Source organism: Bison bison, unplaced genomic scaffold, assembly GCF_000754665.1.
Source record: "Bison bison bison isolate TAMUID 2011002044 unplaced genomic scaffold, Bison_UMD1.0 scf7180017864529, whole genome shotgun sequence".
Lineage (NCBI taxonomy): Eukaryota > Metazoa > Chordata > Mammalia > Artiodactyla > Bovidae > Bison > Bison bison.
Genome location: NW_011495079.1, coordinates 3,986,236 through 4,004,810, shown reverse-complemented (window position 1 = coordinate 4,004,810; position 18,575 = coordinate 3,986,236). Strand labels below are relative to the sequence as shown.

The 18,575-nt window shown below is 35.1% G+C and overlaps 1 protein-coding gene across 3 annotated transcripts in view; it reads left to right on the top strand.

Moving 5' to 3' along the window:
- Positions 1–18,575, top strand: part of UHRF1BP1L (UHRF1 binding protein 1-like) — a 93,799-nt gene that overhangs the window by 48,156 nt on the left and 27,068 nt on the right. For all 3 annotated transcript variants that reach the window (XM_010831588.1, XM_010831589.1, XM_010831590.1), the window contains 7 exons: positions 1,724–1,904; positions 6,096–6,179; positions 7,755–7,937; positions 8,668–8,786; positions 11,284–11,425; positions 15,262–15,455; positions 16,890–18,391. In XM_010831588.1, the coding sequence (XP_010829890.1) occupies positions 1,724–1,904; positions 6,096–6,179; positions 7,755–7,937; positions 8,668–8,786; positions 11,284–11,425; positions 15,262–15,455; positions 16,890–18,391 (2,405 nt within the window). The remainder of the gene's footprint in view (positions 1–1,723; positions 1,905–6,095; positions 6,180–7,754; positions 7,938–8,667; positions 8,787–11,283; positions 11,426–15,261; positions 15,456–16,889; positions 18,392–18,575) is intronic.

Sequence of the window (18,575 nt, the reverse complement as noted above, 5' to 3'; positions counted from 1 at the left end):
CTTAAAGCTCAACATTCAGAAAACAAAGATCATGGCATCCGGTCCCATCACTTCATGGGAAATAGATGGGGAAACAGTGGAAACAGTGTCAGACTTTATTTTTGGGGGCTCCAAAATCACTGCAGATGGTGACTGCAGCCATGAAATCAAAAGACGCTTACTCCTTGGAAGGAAAGTTATGACCAACCTAGATAGCATATTCAAAAGCAGAGACATTACTTTGCCAACAAAGGTCCGTCTAGTCAAGGCTATGATTTTTCCAGTGGTCATGTATGGATGTGAGAGTTGAACTGTGAAGAAAGGTAAGCACCAAAGAATTGCTGCTTTTGAACTGTGGTGTTGGAGAAGACTCTTGAGAGTCCCTTGGACTGCAAGGAGATCCAACCGGTCCATTCTAAAGATCAGTCCTGGGATTTCTTTGGAAGGAATGATGCTAAAGCTGAAACTCCAGTACTTTGGCCACTTCATGCGAAGAGTTGACTTGTTGGAAAAGACTCTGATGCTGGGAGGGATTGGGGGCAGGAGGAGATGAGGACGACAGAGGATGAGATGGCTGGATGGCATCACTGACTCGATGGACGTGAGTCTGAGTGAACTCCGGGAGTTGGTGATGGATAGGGAGGCCTGGCGTGCTGTGATTCATGGGGTTGCAAAGAGTCGGACACGACTTAGTGACTGAACTGAACTGAAAGCTTTAAAAGTGGATGGGGGAAAACATAAGAAAAAGTGATTTTTCTGATGAAAATCAGTTTAATAATTAGTAAAAAAGCTTACTTGAATCCCTAGAATTTAAGGCTTCACAATTGTTTCATCTTTGTTTTCCTTTAAATAATGTGGCCCCAGTCATTTTCATCGAGATTCTCATTTACTGAGTACACTTTGAAATTCTTTTTACAGTATGATTATAGTTCTTACTATGAAGAAGGTATGTGTTGTATATAAGCTGTGTATATAGTACTTTAATTTTCTGTAAATAACTATACTTTTGTTAACAAATTGTTCTTAGAAAGTTTAAAAATATTTGAAATAACAAATCTGGTCTTCTTTTAATTGTTACGAAAGCTTCATGTATAGTTTTATGGTTAACAGATATACAGATCATCTCATAGTATACTTATGTATGTAGAGTTATTTTAAGCTATTGAACGTTCACAAATGTCTTTATACTTCAACAGTATACTATGTTTTCTCTCTTTGGGGAGCAAAGAATGTGAACTCACAAACTGTTATAAACCTCAGCTGTTTTCTGGCTTCTTCAAGTTCAAAAGATATACCACACCTCTTAATAGCACCTGTAGTACTAAATAATATCACAAGTGGTTTTACAAAGTAATTATTTATTTCTTCAGGGCATATAATAGTGTATGTAGCTAATGGATACAGGGCTCACATTTGTTTTCATTTTTAATATATAGAACTAGTAATATTTAAATAAGCTGCCTTTAATAGTTAATAAATATATTTTCTCAAACAGGAAGGGCTATAAACATGTAAATATAGCTATTCAGATATTAGGTTCATATTCAGATCGTTTATAGTTCTCTAGTTTTAGTTTTATTCCTATATAATTTAGAAAATATTTTAGGGAAACTTAGTTACTGATGCAAAATAAAATGTATTTGCTTATTTTTTATGACTTTATTATTAAAAATATTTAAGTTTTCTTGAGTGGGGAATGACAAATATTTAACTTGCAGTGACAAGGCAGCTTTAAATCTTTTAGAGTTCTGCGGTAGCCCCATCTACCCAGCATGCGAAGACACCACAGACTTCAAATGCTCCTGATCTAAGTGACGCAATTGTGAAACTGTTCAGTGACTTTGATGTTAAAGAAACCTCCCATCATTTAGTGGTTTCTCATCTAGATCTACACATATGTGATGATATTCATGCTAAAGAAAAAGGTAATAAACACTGCTATTTGAAACTCTTTTGGTTTTCTCTAAAATTTACTGCACATCTGGATTGTTTTTCATATGTAATAAGTAGTCTTACTCTTAAAATAACTGATCATAATTTTATCATTCATTGAGATACATAGATGAAAGGTATAATTTTAAGGATTATATATTGGTATAAAATTTTATTTTGCTTTGCTACAAGTTAGTGCCTCAATATAATTAATTGTTGGCTGTCAATGCTAATGGTAAAATTAGGTTTGTTTTTTTTTTAAAGACTGACGTCCTTAGAAGATAGTGAAAAATTAGACTTGGCTTTGAACTAGCTTTCTCATAATTTTGAAATTGTTCATAAATTAAATTTTAGTTCATACTCAAGTCATAATTATTTGCACATGCATTTCACTTGATTTTAGCTCAGAGGCTGAGAAGTGATACATGTGTATTTTCAGCATGATGGTTTATCTACTATTTTCTACCCCTTTGTGCATATAAACACAACTATGTGACTAAATTTTTTTTGTCTCCTTACTCCAGATCTTCCCTAAATTTGGTCAGGAAGCCAAATTCCAATTAGGAAAATGTTTTCTTTTAGCTTTAGCTTCTCTTATTTTTCTTTATTTAATGGACACAGGTAATGGGTTAACAGGGAGCTGCCCTTGGTCACTTTGAAAATCTGTGTTTCTGTACTCTAAGTGTTAGGCATTTCTGTATATCCTTCAGAGCGTCCCTGGCCCATAATTGTTAGAAGGTTTCACTGTCCTACTTCTAAGACATTGGTTCTCAAACCTTGATGAGCATGAGAATCAAGCTGAGAATCTTTTGTTTATTTTTATTTGTTAGATTTTTGCTTGTTTTATTTTTTGCTGTGTTGAGTCTTCATTACTCTGTGTGGGCTTTTTCTAGTTGCAGCAGGCGGGGGCTACTCTTGGTTACCGTGCATGGGCTTCTCATTTTGGTGGCTTCTCTTGTGGAGCACAGGCTCTAGGTGCACGGGCTTTGGGAGTTGCAGCACATGGGCTCAGTAGTTGCAGTTCGTGGGCCCTAGAGGGCACAAGCTTCAGTAGTTGTGGCACTCGGCTTCAGTTGTTGCAACTTGTAGGTCTAGAACGCTCAGTAGTTGTGGCACAGACTTAGTTGCTTCACAGCGTGTGATGTCTTCCCAGACCAGGGATCGAACCTGTGTCCTGCATTGCAGGTGGATTCTTGTCTGCTCTGCCACCAGAGAAGTCCAAGCTCAAACTCTTTTAAATGGAGGTATCTAACCTGTGGGCCTCAGACCTGAATCAAAAACTATGTCTATGAAAGTTGTTGCTCTGGATTTTTATAACTGTGAGAGTGAATACTGAGACCAACCCCTGATATTTAGCCATAGACGTTATCCTGCCTTCTCAGGCAACCAGATATCAGCTGCCAGATAAAAAGATGGAGCAGAAAAGGTTAAAGAAGATTTGAAATTTGGAGAGATTTGTTGTCTTTTGTTTGTCTACCTTTGTGTCATTCGGCTTATAGGTGGCATCTTCTGCTTTAGTGATTTGAAAGGCAAATCAAAAAAAGTTAAACCAAAATATCAAAATAAGGGGTCAAGGTTAAGTGATAAGCCAAAAAACAGAGAAAAGTGTTTTCTAAGCTCTTTTACATTCCTCATTCTATATTCCCTTATCAGTTCAGTTCAGTTTAGTCGCTCAATTGTGTCCAACTCTTTGCGATCCCATAGACTGCAGCATGCCAGGCCTCCCTGTCCATCATCAGCTGTACTCCAACTCATGTCCATTGAGTTGGTGATGCCATCCAACCATCTCATCCTCTGTCATCCCCTTCTCTTCCTGCCTTCAATCTTTCCCAGCATCAGGGTCTTTTCAAATGAGTCAGTTCTTCCCATCAGGTGGCCAAAATATTGGAGTTTCAGCTTCAGCATCAGTCCTTCCAATGAATATTCAGGACTGATTTCCTTTAGGATGGACTGGTTGGATCTCCTTGCAGTCTAAGGGACTCTCAAGAGTCTTCTCCAACACCACACAGTTCAAAAGCATCAATTCTTTGGCACTCAGTTTTCTTCACAGTCCAACTCTCAACACCCATACATGACCACTGAAAAAACCATAGCTTTGACTAGAAGAACCTTTGTTGGCAAAGTAATGTCTCTGATTTTTAATAGGCTGTCATAGGTTGGTCCTTTACAGAACAATATAGAAGATGTTATTTAAAGAGAAAACCCCTCTGCCAAAATACAGATCTATAATCAATTCTCTGCTATTCTAAAATCCAGAAGGGCCCGAAATTCTTTTTCATAAGTTTGTAAAGAGTTTATTTTCTGGCACAAGTTTATCTAATGAGCATGTTGCTACTTATCATCTTTATTTTACCCACTTAGTGTAAATACTTGAGTTTTGCTGAAGAATTACTGTCTTTCATTACTTTGTATAGACTTTTCAGGTGGTGCTAGTGGTAAAAGAACCCTCCTGCCAGTGCAGGAGACATTAAGAGACACGGATTCAGTTCCTGGGTTGGGAAGATCCCCTGGAGGAGGACATGGAAACCCACTCCAGTATTCTTGCCTGGGGAATCCATGGATAGAGGAACCTGGCGGGCTATGGTCTATAGGGTCGCAAAGAATAGGACATGACTGAAGCGACTTAGCACGCATTACTTCGTGCTGCCTCAGAACCTGGTGGCCGTGTTGTGTGTATGTACAAACACACACATACACCCTCACATACATACCATATTACTTTACTAAAAATCTGAAGCAATTCTGAAACGTTAGGCTCCAAGTGTTTTAAATATGGGATTGTAGTTCTATACTAGAAATTCTACCAGGTGAGATAAATTGGAGTTAAATTTATATAGAGAGTATGTACATAGCTTTATACTAATTTGTATTTGTTTAGTTCATGCTGGGTGTTTTATTATTTTTATTTTTGCCTGTGCTGGGTCTCCATTGTGGTATACAGACTTCTCATTGCCATGGCCTCTCTTGTAGAGCACAGGCTCTAGGCACACGGATTTCAGAAGTTGCAGCAGGTGAGCTTGGTAGTTGTGGCTCACGGGCTGTAGAGCATAGGCTCAGTAATTGTGGTGCATGGCCTTAGCTGATCCACAGCATGTGAAATCTTCCTGGACCAGGGATCGAACCCTTGTCCTCTGCATTGGCAGACAGATTCTTATCTACTGTACCACTAGGAAAATACTGTCCGGGCTGTTTTAATATTTGATTTTTATGTTGGAGTTATACTGACTTTACCTTTGGATTTTTTTTTTAACCTTTTAATTTTTTTCTTTCTAGTTTTATCAAGATACAATTGTCATGTAACACTGCATAAGTTTAAGGCATACAACATATTGATTTGACTTACATACGTTATGAAATGACCATCATAGTAAATATAGTGCCCATCCATCATCTCATATAGACACAAAATTAAAGAAATTAAAAAAATATTGCCTTGTGAAGAGAATTCCTAGGATTTATTTTCTTAACAACTTTCATATATAACATGCAGCAGTGTTAATTATATGTATCATGTTGTACATTATATTCCTAGTACTTGTAACTATGAAAGTTTATACCTTTTGACTGCCTTTATCCCGTTCTCCCTTACCCTATCTATAACTCATGTATATGTGGAATCTAAAACACAAAATATATGAACAGACATAACAAAATAGAAACAGTTTTAGATACTTCCAGTCTTAATGTAGCTATGTGACTTTAGATAATTCACCTAAACTAGTAGATTCAATTGCTTCTTCAATAGGAGGCAAGATGGTGTAATGTAGTGGTTAAGATTTCCTGGTTTCAAAACCAGCTCTGCACTTACTGGTTGTACAACCTTGACCTATTTAATTTTGTTAAGTAAATAGATTAATGTTACCTGTTTTATAGATTCATCATGAAGAACAAATAAGTACACTTAAAATTTTTAAAACAGTGCCTGGCATCTGGTTAGGGCAGTAAATATTAAAGTTCTGCTATTCTTGTATCCTTACCTTTTAGCTTAGTACTTGCATATGATAAGGGCTCAATAAATATTTACTGGATTGAATGCATTTCTTAAAATCCTTGTTGTATTAACCTTGGTAACAGAGACAGTTGTCACTGCTTGGACTGCCAATGTGGTAAATGAAATGTTTCTGATATTTGCTTAATCCTTCTTTCTCTATCTCTCTTTCAATTTCACTTTTTTCTTTCCCCAGAGTCAAACAGACGTATCACTGGAGGGGCTATGCAACTGTCTTTTACACAGCTAACTATAGATTATTATCCTTATCACAAAGCAGGTTTGTATAACAGTTTCTTTAAATTATGTAAATCTTGCTTTAAAATTATATAGCCAGTCTATTGCACTTGTTTTTATTTAATTTTTTAAGGAGAAAAGAGATCAAGACACTTGATATTTTTTCCCCTGGCCAGTATCTTACGAAGAAAATATAATTGCCATAGAAAACATTCATGTAGCTTATGTTGAGGTTTCTATAGATTATTAGCAAGTATAATTGTTAGAAATTGAGAAAGATTAGAATGTAGAAGACTACATTTGTACTATTTTGTTAGCTGTGACAAAAGAAAGTTATTAATATATTTTTCATTTTAAATTATGTATATTCAAAAATAAAAAAAAGAAAGTAATGCAAAAGGGTAGCAGCGATTTTAGTTAAGTTGTAGGATTCCAGGTACCTTTTCTGAAACTTTTCTGTACTTTGTAAATTTCATCAATAGGTACGATTTAATAGATTCTTTAATAATCAAATATTGATAGGTACTCTCCCTCCCCAAATAATGAAAACTAAAATACGTATGTTTATGGCCAAATTAAGTAATTTGACCTTTTATCCATTTTTGCATTTTGGTGATATGTGACTTATTTTTTAATTCATACAAATAAGGAAAAACAGATAGCTATAAAGAGTTTTCTAGGACTTTTAAAATATGATCAAGTTTTTCTCTTCACAAATTTCAGTTTTCCAGTATTGTTCATTTCTGTGTCAGTACCTGATAGAATTTAAAGGACTTTGTTTGAAGGACTTTGTGTTGCTTTGTCTGTCCTCCTGATTCATTGGTTACTTACATATATTGAATATAATTTTTACCATAGAAATCTTTCCTATTTGTGAGGTAAAACTTGTAGTCATAAAGTAGATTTTATTTTCTTAACCCTTTTTTCCTCCAAAGATACATATATATATCAGTATATCGGCAGTTACTTTACAACACGTCTTTGATGAAGAACCTTTTTTTCTCTATGGTGTTTTCCAGGATTCTATCTAATGGGGTTATGCCAGGTGGGTGAGCATTCAATGGAGGTTGATTGCCAGTGCTGCTTCTTATTGAAACTTTGAGTGATGGTCTGCTAAGCCTGGGTTATAGATACAAATCCTCCCAGGTTATTTTCTTTTAATACTCTCTCTCAATTCTAAATATTTTACTCATATTTTATAGGAAGATTAATGTCTGTAGTTGGTGAAAGCTTCAAATTTATTGGAAGATTAAAGAATCCCTTGAGAAAATAAATATATTACTAGAAGCTTTCGGTTCAGTTCAGTTCAGTTCAGTTGCTCAGACTCTTTGTGACCCCACGGACTGCAGCATGCCAGGCTCCCTGTCCATTACCAACTCCCGGAGCTTGCTCAGACTCATGTCCATCGAGTCGGTGATGCCATCCAACCATCTCATCCTCTGTCATCCCCTTCTCCCAACTTCAATCTTTCCAAGCATCAGGGTCTTTTCCAATGAGTCAGTTCTTCGCATCAGGTAGCCAAAGTATTGAAGTTTCAGCTTGAGCATCAGAAGCTTTGCTATAATGGAATATGTGAAAAGTGTATTTTTCAGTGAAATACTTGTTATTCATTTTACAGGAGATAGTTGTAATCATTGGATGTATTTTAGTGATGCAACCAAAACAAAAAATGGATGGGCCAACGAGTTGTTACATGAATTTGAGTGCAACGTTGAAATGCTTAAACAGGCTGTAAAGGATCATAATGTAGGTTCACCTCCTAAATCCCCAACACATGCCTCTCCCCAGCACACACAAACAGGTATTTTACCTATAACAACATTATGTCATTCCCCTAGTATTAATTGTGTGTGTGTATATGTATGAATGTGTATGTTCACCATATGATATTTTCTGTAAATAAGTATTGTGTTTGCTGCTGCTGCTGCTGCGTCACTTCAGTCGTGTCCGACTCTGTGCGATCCCATAGACGGCAGCCCACCAGGCTCCCCCGTCCCTGGGATTCTCCAGGCAAGAACACTGGAGTGGGTTACCATTTCCTTCTCCAGTGCATGAAAGTGAAAAATGAAAGTAAAGTCGCTCAGTCATGTCTGACTCTTAGCGACCCTGTGTGTTGTGTTGTGTTTAATTAATGTCTAAAACGCCTGTACCTCATACAGATCATAGGATTATAGATAAAAGGACTTTATAAATTAATATGACTAATAAAAGTAATACCCTTGTAGAATATTACAGACTCCTAAATGACAGGTAGATTTCTCTTTTTAGTAAGAGTTCTACCAAAAGTTACTGTATGAGAGTTTCTTAAGTGTGATATGATTCCCATTTAAAGAATAATCGTCACAAATAAGAAAGTAATCATCATAACAACTTACATTCTTGTATCAATTTATATATAAAGTGTTTCCACATATGTTATCTTGTTTGAGAAATTTGGGTTCATCTATATTTCTAGTAGCTGATTAACAATCGAAGAGTGACTGTTAAAAATAATTTTACTCTAAATTGAAAGGAATTTTTGTTTCCCACAGAGAAAGATTCAGCTCTGAAAGGGGCTTCTAAAAAGCCTTCAGCGTTATCTCAACAATCCAAAGTGAAGTTAATGTCTAGTTCTGTTGTCGTTAGACTTGCTGATTTCAATATATACCAGGTATGTTTTATTTTTTAAATTAAATCTTCTGATAAACACCTTTAGTATCTCCTGCAAGCAGCTCTTATAAACTGTGCCACCATTTTATTTATAAATATCTTGACCAGCTTTGTGAAATGACTAGAGTAGAAAATACCAGTTCATTGATTTTTGTTTGTATGGTTACCCAGAATTAGGCAAAATGTGAGGTTAAGTGCTGAGTTTGCCATACTGCTAAGTCTGCTCAAGACTTCTGACTCCAACCATAGGTTTTCGGATTTCCCTGATTGGCCTGCAGATTTGAGAATTCACTAGAAAAACTCACAGAACACACTCAAATCAGTTATGCTCAGCGTCTCATTTATTACAGGGGAGGGATATAAATTAGACAATAGGAAGAGAGCCTAGAGTGAAGTTTGAGAGGGCTCCAAGTTCAGAACATCCTTGCCTCCCAGGATGAACATTTAATAATATGCATGAAATATTGCCCGTGTAGTTGAATTCAGTCTCTATGGGTGGACTTGATTCCAGATGACACGAGCCTTCACCCTCTAAATACCACTAAGACTTACCAATGTGGTCAGTCCCATTCTGATTCATTTTGTAAAGCATATACTATCAGTTGTGGTCTCAGAGGTCTTTCATGAATAGGAAATTCCAAGAGTTTAGAATTAGCTCCCAGGAGCAGGAACAAAGACCAGACAGACCTCTCTTTGGAGGCCAGATTCCATATTACACAAAGGTCTTCATGGAGGAAACTAAAATACAGTTTTTGCTTAATCAAACTAAGTATTGATTATCCTGTGAACATTACTTTATAGCTAAGAACTCTGTCCCATTTATACTAACAGTCTTATTCAGGCTATAATTATACAACATGGTCTGACATCCCAATCGTTGAGACCAACACAATAGGGAAATGACCCTTTTTTTTTTTTAAATAAAGGATTTCAAGTATATATTATCATTTATGAATTATTCTGGTATATTTTGATAAGTCTATGTCTTTGAAACTTGGTTTTATCTGAAACATTTTCATTTTACTTAGTAATTTTTAACTGGGGCCAGTTATGCCCTTCAGGGGACACTTGGTGATGTCTGAGGACAGTTGTCACAGCCGGGGGAGGTAGTCACATCTGAAGGGGGTTGCTGCTAATGTCTAGTGGGTAGAGATAGTGATGCTGCTGAACATTCTACAGCCCCCAAAGCAAAGAATTATCTGTCCTCAGATATCAATGATGCCAGTTTGGAGATGCATTGATGCAAGAGTTATTTTCTTATTGTGTAATTGTTTCTTTCTTAGTATTCTATATGTAATGCATTATATTTGAATAAGTTCATATGGAAATGGGGAAGGAGGATCACCCATAATCCTGTATGGTTAAGGATGAAGTACAATAAAGAAATCCCACATACACAGAGAACCAAAACAGAGCAAAAATAACTGGAAGAAAATAAGATAGTATGTTCATCCCAATTTGAAAAACTTTTTAACGGTTAAAAGAAAAAGGAAAAAAACTATTATCTACTAAAATAACTTGACACTCTAGAGTTGAAAAGAATTTGTTTCCATGAGTACATAGAAAAACTTATCAGATAATAAAAGGGACTGACTTAAATTTAGTTTGATTAGCAATTTATAAAAAGGAAACAAACCAGTGAAGAGTATCTACTTTGTGTGAGAAATATACATGTTTGTTGAATGAATGAAAAAAAATAACTTTGAGATACATCCCTGGGTCTGCTAAGCAAGCATAAATAAATGAAATTGATAAGATGCTGTCTGTTGAACTTTGAAGAGTTGTATACATGCTTTTGATGTAATTATAATTAGCTGTTTTGTGGAGAGTGAAAGATGTGTAACGTGAATCTTAAAACTAATAGTTTTTTTGGAAGAAAGCTCAGACTGTTTGACAGGAGCATTTATAGTTGCACTGTTATTTTTAAATTTTTATTGTGGTAAAATATACATAACATTTATCATTTTAGCCATTTTTAAGTGTAAAGTTCATTGACATTACGTATATTCACATTATTGTGTGATTATCACCACTGCGCATCTCCATAATTTTTTTATTATTCTAAACTAAAGATCTGTATATAGTTATGTTATTTTTCATAGTAATGAATTATAGTAAAGAATTATTATGAAGTACGTAATTGGGAAGTAGTCTAGTCTTTAAAACTTGAATCTTGTCCTGACTCTGCCATTTGTATATTTGTACTGTCTTACAGAAATATTTTGTTGTTGTAAGCCTCAGAGTAGTAAATTTGCAAAGAAATTTGTACAGAATTGAGTTTGTCATTGATGAGAATCCAAAGAGTTTATGTTTTTATAAGTTGAATTGTATTATTTTAAAACAGTTTTATGTGAAATTAAATATATAATAAAGATTACAGTGGCAGTTAATTATTGGAAATAGTTTTAAGAATTTGAAATGATGTTTGTGTTGCATAAATCTTTGGTGGAAAGGGCTTTGTTTAGTGTTACTTCAATAAACTTAATTTCTTTTTTTAGGTCTCTACAGCAGAACAATGTCGATCTTCCCCTAAAAGTATGATTTCTTGCAATAAAAAATCCCTGTATCTTCCACAAGAAATGTCAGCTGTCTATATAGAGTTCACAGAGTATTACTATCCAGATGGGAAGGATTTTCCAAGTAAGAGCATTTCCTATTTTGTTTTTATTTGTTCATTACTCATGAAGTTTTTTTTTTTTTCATTCCAAGTTTTTGAGTTTTATAAATGTGAAAAAAGAAAGATGGAAGTCTATTGTTCTTTACCCTTAATAATCATTGTGTTTTGTATATAACTCTAATATAGCATTTTTACATACTTATTATTTGTTTCTGTGTTCTTTTTCCTTACTAGCTTGTAGCATCCTTCATATCAAGAACTGTGTAGTATTCATGCTTAATTTTATTCCTGAGGTTTGACTCATTTTTGTTCTTAGCAGCTGTTGTTAAATGAAAGAATGAATGAAAGTTAGATTATTTGTAGATTAAGATCAATGTTTTTTCTTTAGTAAAACACATTTATATTTAATTTATATAAAACTATATTTCATTCAAAAATGAATGATGAAGTTACCCGTTTAGCTATAGAGAATTTGGGAGGCTGGGTTTTGATACCCAGATGTATACCTTGGACAACTTTTGGCACTTGTCTTTAGTTAGAAACATTGAATTACATGAATTTTTATTTGTAAGCTACTTTATGACTATACATTTGTGTTCTTTGCTGTTGTCTCAGTTCATCTGATTCTTCAAACAAAAATTTGCCCTTGTTTATGTGGTACCTTTTTCATTATTTTGGTTGAAAATCATAGTTGAAAAAAGCTGTTTAAATGGGTTATGTTATTTTAAATTTTAAGTGGATTAATTTTTAAGTGGAACTCCAAATTCTCTGGCCTACTTAGCCCATTTGTTTATTATTCACTTAATATAGGTTTTTTTGTTTCAAAGGGAATTTCTGATGCTCATGCCTTTTTTGTAAAAAAGAAGATATCCTGGAAATTACTTTGAAAAAAAAATATCAAGCTATTTTATTTCAATCCTCATTTGTACCAAATTGTTTAGGATCTAATCCTCACCATCTTCATGCTTTTCAGTGGTCTTTTTGTATGTTTCAAATGTGTTTTCTCTTCTACCTTCTTGACAGAAACTGTGAAAATTAAGATAGTTTAAGGCATTTGCTCAGCACCTCATAAAGAATAAAGTGGCACAGCTGAAACTCAAGTATAGGTTTTCTAAATCAAAATTCTTCCCACCCCATCCCATCCTCACCCCCAAATTGTATTTCACTGCCCTCTAGTTGTTTGCAGTCATTTATCTGTAATTGGACAATCCCTTTGTTTCCAACACCCCCCATTGTTTTCCTTAAATAATGTCTCATTCGTTGAACTAGTAATTTTTCTTCAGAGTAAAGCCTATAGTTTCCAAGATTTCTGACTTCTAATCTAGGTTTATTTTTATCAGTTTTGTTAAAGTGCACCAAGGGAATTAAAATATTCTATAATCTATACATTTTCTTCTGATAAAAGTATAAAATTCCTTCACAGCAATTTGAATCTTAGCCCCCTAATATTTAAGAGTGAAACTGGTTGATTATGTTTAACTACTTTTATTATGGAAAATTTCACATATACAGAAATAAAGAACATAACATATTGAATCCCTACGTACAGGGAGGGATTCATTTGCAGTTCTCACATTTCATCTTTCTCTTAAGTGCTCCAACTTTAAAAATATATAATCTTTTCTTTATAATTGTAAATATAACATGCTCACAATATATATTATATATAAAGAAAATACGCCCCCCCCCAAAAAAAAAATGCCCATGAGCCTACAATTTAGAGAGAACTTATGCTAATAAAAGTGTATCAGTTTGCTAAAGCTACCATAATAAAATACTATAGACTGAGTGGTTTACATAGCAGAAATGTATTTATCCTCATAGTTCTAGAGGCTGGAATTCTAGGTCAAAGTGTTGGCATGGCTGTTTCCTCAGAGACCTTTCTTCTTGGCTTCTAGATGGTTGTCTCCTCACATGTCTTTCCTGTGTGTGTGTCTGTTTTCTAATCTCTTCTTATCACACCTGTCATATTGGACTAGGGCCCACCCGTATGAACTCATTTTGACCATAATTGACTTTTTAAAAGGCCTATCTCCAAATACATTTATTCCTGAGGTATTTGAAGTTAGAACTTCAGCATATTTATTTTGAGGGGATGCATTTCAGACCATAGCAATAAGTATAGTGTTGTTAGTCCTGTTTTGAATGTATGCATTTGTTTAACATATTTGACTTACATTCTGACCTTTACCCTTAATGATCCTAGTTTTCTACACGTTTATTTTAAATATCTTTAATAGCTACGTAATAACCTATTTCATAAGTAGACCCCTGTTAGAAACTGCATATAGATCTTTTTACTGCTTAGTGTACTAAGTTTCTTCCTCTGTCCCAGATCTGCGGTCAGAGTTCTTCTATTCTTCTGGACTGTATTTACTCTCTGTTTCTCTCTATGGCTGCCATTATCACTAATCTATATTTGAGATTCCCTCTCCTTTTTTCCCTCAACGTGATTGCCTCAGCAGCTCACCTCCTTACTATCCTTGAAGATAAGCACCTCCACATCCCCAATAAGATGTCTCTGTTGTACTTTAATTTTTCTACTTTCGTATATGTCTCTTGTAATCATCCATGAACTTTTAAAGGAAAGTTCTGTGACCTTTTTTATATTCTTTGTGCCTAATACAATACAGTTAATGTAGTTGGCTTCTTTGAATCTGCTGAAAGAAAGTAAATGAATGAAAGAAAACAAATCCTCTTCAAGACATTGTCACAATGTCATCTCTCTACTGATATCTCACACCTTGTGTTTATTTTCCTTAAATTAGCATAGTTTAAAAGTTCTAGATGTTCACAGTGTTTGCTTTGGTAAAAGTGAATAGGTCTGAAATTTTGGAATAAAAGATCTTCACCAGAATACTCTGAAAATGATAATGGCTTTTATGAAGCAATAGATACAGATTTCTGGGAGTGATACACTCTAATTATGAATATTAGTTTAACATAAATTAGCACTAAAATGTTTATTCAACCCATAAGAGTCCAATGATTTGGAGGATCTATGAGTGTATTTGTTTGATTGATTATTCAAGAGATACATGATTTTTTACTTGGCACCAGATATGTTCAGAGAAGGCAATGGCACCCCACTCCAGTACTCTTGCCTGGAGAATCCCATGGATGGAGGAGCCTGGTAGGCTGCAGTCAGTGGGGTTGCTAAGAGTCGGGCACAACTGAGCGACTTCACTTTCACTTTTCCCTTTCATGCATTGGAGAAGGAAATGGCAACCCACTCCAGTGTTCTTGCCTGGAGAATCCTAGGGACGGGGGAGCCTGGTGGGCTGCCGTCTATGGGGTTGCACAGAGTCGGACACGACTGAAGTGACTTAGCAGCAGCAGCAGCAGATACTGTTCTAGGCTTAGGATTAAGTGGAGAATAAAACTTGTGTCTCACTTAGCACTTTCATAAGAAATTAGTCATTAGGCTTGGTTCTTTCATTTTAGAGAATTCAAATTAAGTCAGGTAGTAAATCCTTGTAGAAATACGTGACTGAGGATCACAACTTTGATGTGATCCTTTGACACTTTGAGCAAGAAGGTAAAATTTTTGAAGTTTGCTTCTTGGTGACTGTAACATTAGGAAAAGAAATCTAAACAGTACCTCTTACTTATGCAGTCAGATTTAGATCAAACTGTATAGTTTTCTATTAGTGAAGCATTGAAGATGTTTCCTGTCTCTCCAGACATGTGCTACCATCCCCTTCCACATATAGTATCACTTAAATTTTGTAAATAACATTGTAAAACATTTTAATGTTAATGTGGAAAGAATAAAGCTTAAACATGTATTTTCTGTTCTCAGGGAAGATTTAGAACTATCGGTTTATTAAAAATCTTTCTAAATTTTTTTTCTCCACAGTTCCATCTCCCAACCTTTATAGCCAGCTGAATGCACTACAGTTTACTGTGGATGAAAGAAGTATTTTATGGTTAAATCAGTTTGTGTTGGATTTAAAACAAAGTCTTAATCAATTTATGGCTGTGTACAAGTTGAATGACAATTCAAAATCTGATGAGCATGTTGATATTCGAGTCGATGGCTTAATGCTAAAGGTACCATATAAACAAGTGGCTGTGAGAATAAAACCATTTTTACAGAAGAAAAGTTACCAGCATTGTAATTTCCAGGATTTAAGATGGGTACTCAAATATAAATCAACTTCATTGCAATCTTAATTTTAATCTGTTTTCAATTATAGAAGCTTTAAGGGACTGCTTCCTCTCTCTTCCCCATTCCTTCTTTCTCTACTTTTCTTCTTTTTTTATTTTTTCCACTGCTCATCCATTTGGAGGTAAGCAGTAGAAATAAGTTACTTTTTCTTTATAATTTGTTTTATTTTTGACTGCACTGGGTCTTCGTTGCTGTGCCCAGGCTTTCTCTAGCTGCAGTGAGTAGGGTCCGCTCTTAGTTGAGGTGTGCAGGCTTCTCAGTGTGGTGACTTCTCTTGTTCCAGAGGGTAGTTTGTAGGCACATGGGCTTCGGTAGTTGCAGTGTGAGGGCTCAGTAGTTGTCGCTCACAGGCTCTAGAATGTGGGCTTCAGTGCTTGTGGCACATGGGCTTAGTTGCCTGGCAGCATGTAGAATCTTCCCGGACCAGGAATTGAACCTGTGTATCCTGCATTGACAGGTGGATTCTTAGCTACTATACCACCAGGGAAGTCCTAAATATCACTTTTTCGCCCTGCTTTTTACCAGAGCTGATAAATTTTTTTTAATAAGGGTAAATAATACAGTGAAGTTTTAAAATTGTGTCTGGGCTTTATTTGTTGCATTTATTCTGTTATTAATATGTAAAGATAATAGAAAGTTCCTTTTTATTGCTGCCAAGTAGTTGATAATCAGAGTTCCATGGATATTTGAACTTTAAAGCAAGGAAGCTAAAAAAATAGTATAGTTTGAACTCTTTGTTGTAAATATTTTGAAGACTGGGCTTTATTATCTTAGAAAATAATTTTACTAAATAGTTTGACCTATACTCCTATGTTTATTTTCTTAATAGTGTTCTCCCAAATCAATGGCTCAAATGACAATTATCCAGTCATTCCATTTACTTATCTAGTCATCCTCCAGATCACTTAAAGTTAAAATATTATGACAAAAAATTCTCTTTTCCAAACTTGGCACTTACATACTCAGGTCATATATATATACACACACACTCAGGGCATAGTAAGCATTTAATAATTGATTTACTTGATTTAATTCAGTTTTGTCCCTTTTATTTTGTGATAGTCTACAAATATGTGTGTTATGTACATTTTTCATTGTGGTTTTTTTCCCCTTTGGTTCTTTTGTTAGTTGTTAATCATTAAAACCTTTTCATTTGGTTTAATAAGATTTGGGTGGAGAGAATATTTTATGTCAGGATAGAAAAATAGTGTTTTGGGGAGAAATGTCAAAAAGGATTTCTGTGCTGTCATATTATTTTATCTTCAAGCTGTGTGGATTTGTAAGTCAGGCTAGATTAGTTTTTTTTTCTCTTCTAGTTTGTCATTCCTTCTGAAATGAAATCTGAATGTCATCAAGATCAACCACGTGCAATTTCTATTCAGAGTTCTGAAATGATTGCTACAAATACAAGACACTGTCCAAACTGTCGACATTCTGATTTAGAAGCTTTATTTCAAGACTTCAAAGATTGTGATTTTTTCAGTAAAACATATACCAGTTTCCCCAAATCTGGTGACAATTTTAATCTTCTGCATCCAATCTTCCAGAGACATGCTCATGAACAGGATACCAAACTGCATGAAGTTTATAAAGGCAATGTTACTCCCAAGCTGAATAAACACACTCTTAAAACCTCTGCTGCCACAGATGTTTGGGCTGTGTACTTTTCTCAATTTTGGATAGATTATGAAGGGATGAAAAGTGGAAAAGGACGACCAATAAATTTTGTAGATTCTTTCCCTCTTTCCATCTGGATTTGTCAACCAAAAAGGTATGCAGTGTCACAAAAGTCGCTGCAGACTTGTAATCAAATCTCTCTAAATACATCACAAAGTGAGTCTAGTGATCTGACTGGCCGATGGAAGCGAAAAAAGCTCTTGAAGGAGTATTACAGTACAGAATGTGATCCCTTGACCAGTGGTGGTCAGAAACCTTCTTCAGATACATTTTTAAGATTTTCTTCACCATCATCAGATGCAGATATTCATGTCCTGGTTCACGTTCGTAAACATGTCAGTATGCAAATCAATCACTACCAGTATTTGCTCTTGCTTTTCCTCCATGAGTCACTTATTTTGCTTTCAGAGAATTTAAGGAAAGATGTAGAAGCTGTGACTGGCAGTCCAGCTAGTCAGACATCTGTTTGCATCGGAATTTTACTTAAAAGTGCAGAAGTGGCTCTTTTGCTACATCCTGTGGATCAAGCAAATACTCTTAAGTCTCCTGTTTCTGAAAGTGTGAGCCCAATGGTTCCAGATTATCTGCCTGCAGAAAATGGAGAATTTTTGCCTTCAAAAAGAAAACATGTTAGTAGTGGAATAAATCAAATTAGAAGTGTAACTCTTAATCATATGTCGGACAACAGATCTATGAGTGTTGACCTTAGTCATGTCCCTGTGAAGGATTCTTCGCTTTTTAAATCAGCTAGTGATACAAATCTGCAAAAAGATATTTCTTCTCTGAATTATTTATCAGATAAAAATTTAGGGAAAATAAGCGAAGTTGAAAGTAGTGGACTTGTTAGCCAAAGTGGCTCAGGAGAAATTGGATCAGAAACAAGTGGCAAAAAGGTTTCATCTTATACAGATTCAAATAGTGTCTTAAACTACAGAGAAGATTCAAGTATACTGTCATTTGATGATGGTGGTAATCAGAACATACTTTCAAATAGTTTAACTAGTAAGAGAAGTGAAACCATAGAGTCGATCTTTAAGGCTGAAGATTTGCTTCCAGAAACAGCTTCACTCTCTGAGAATGTGGAAATCAGTAAAGAAGAAGCACCCACCATCAGAACACTTAAATCACAGTCATCCTTAAGGTAATGACTTACTGTTGGATTTGGATTGGGAGTTTGTTTAATCGTGTGTGTGTGTGTGTGTGTGTGTGTGCACAACACACAAGCATGTGCATGTGCTTATGAGTATCTTTTGGCTTTGGACAGAAAACCATGATAAATGAGGCATTAAAATTAGCACATGGAAAAATAAGTTTTTCAGAATATA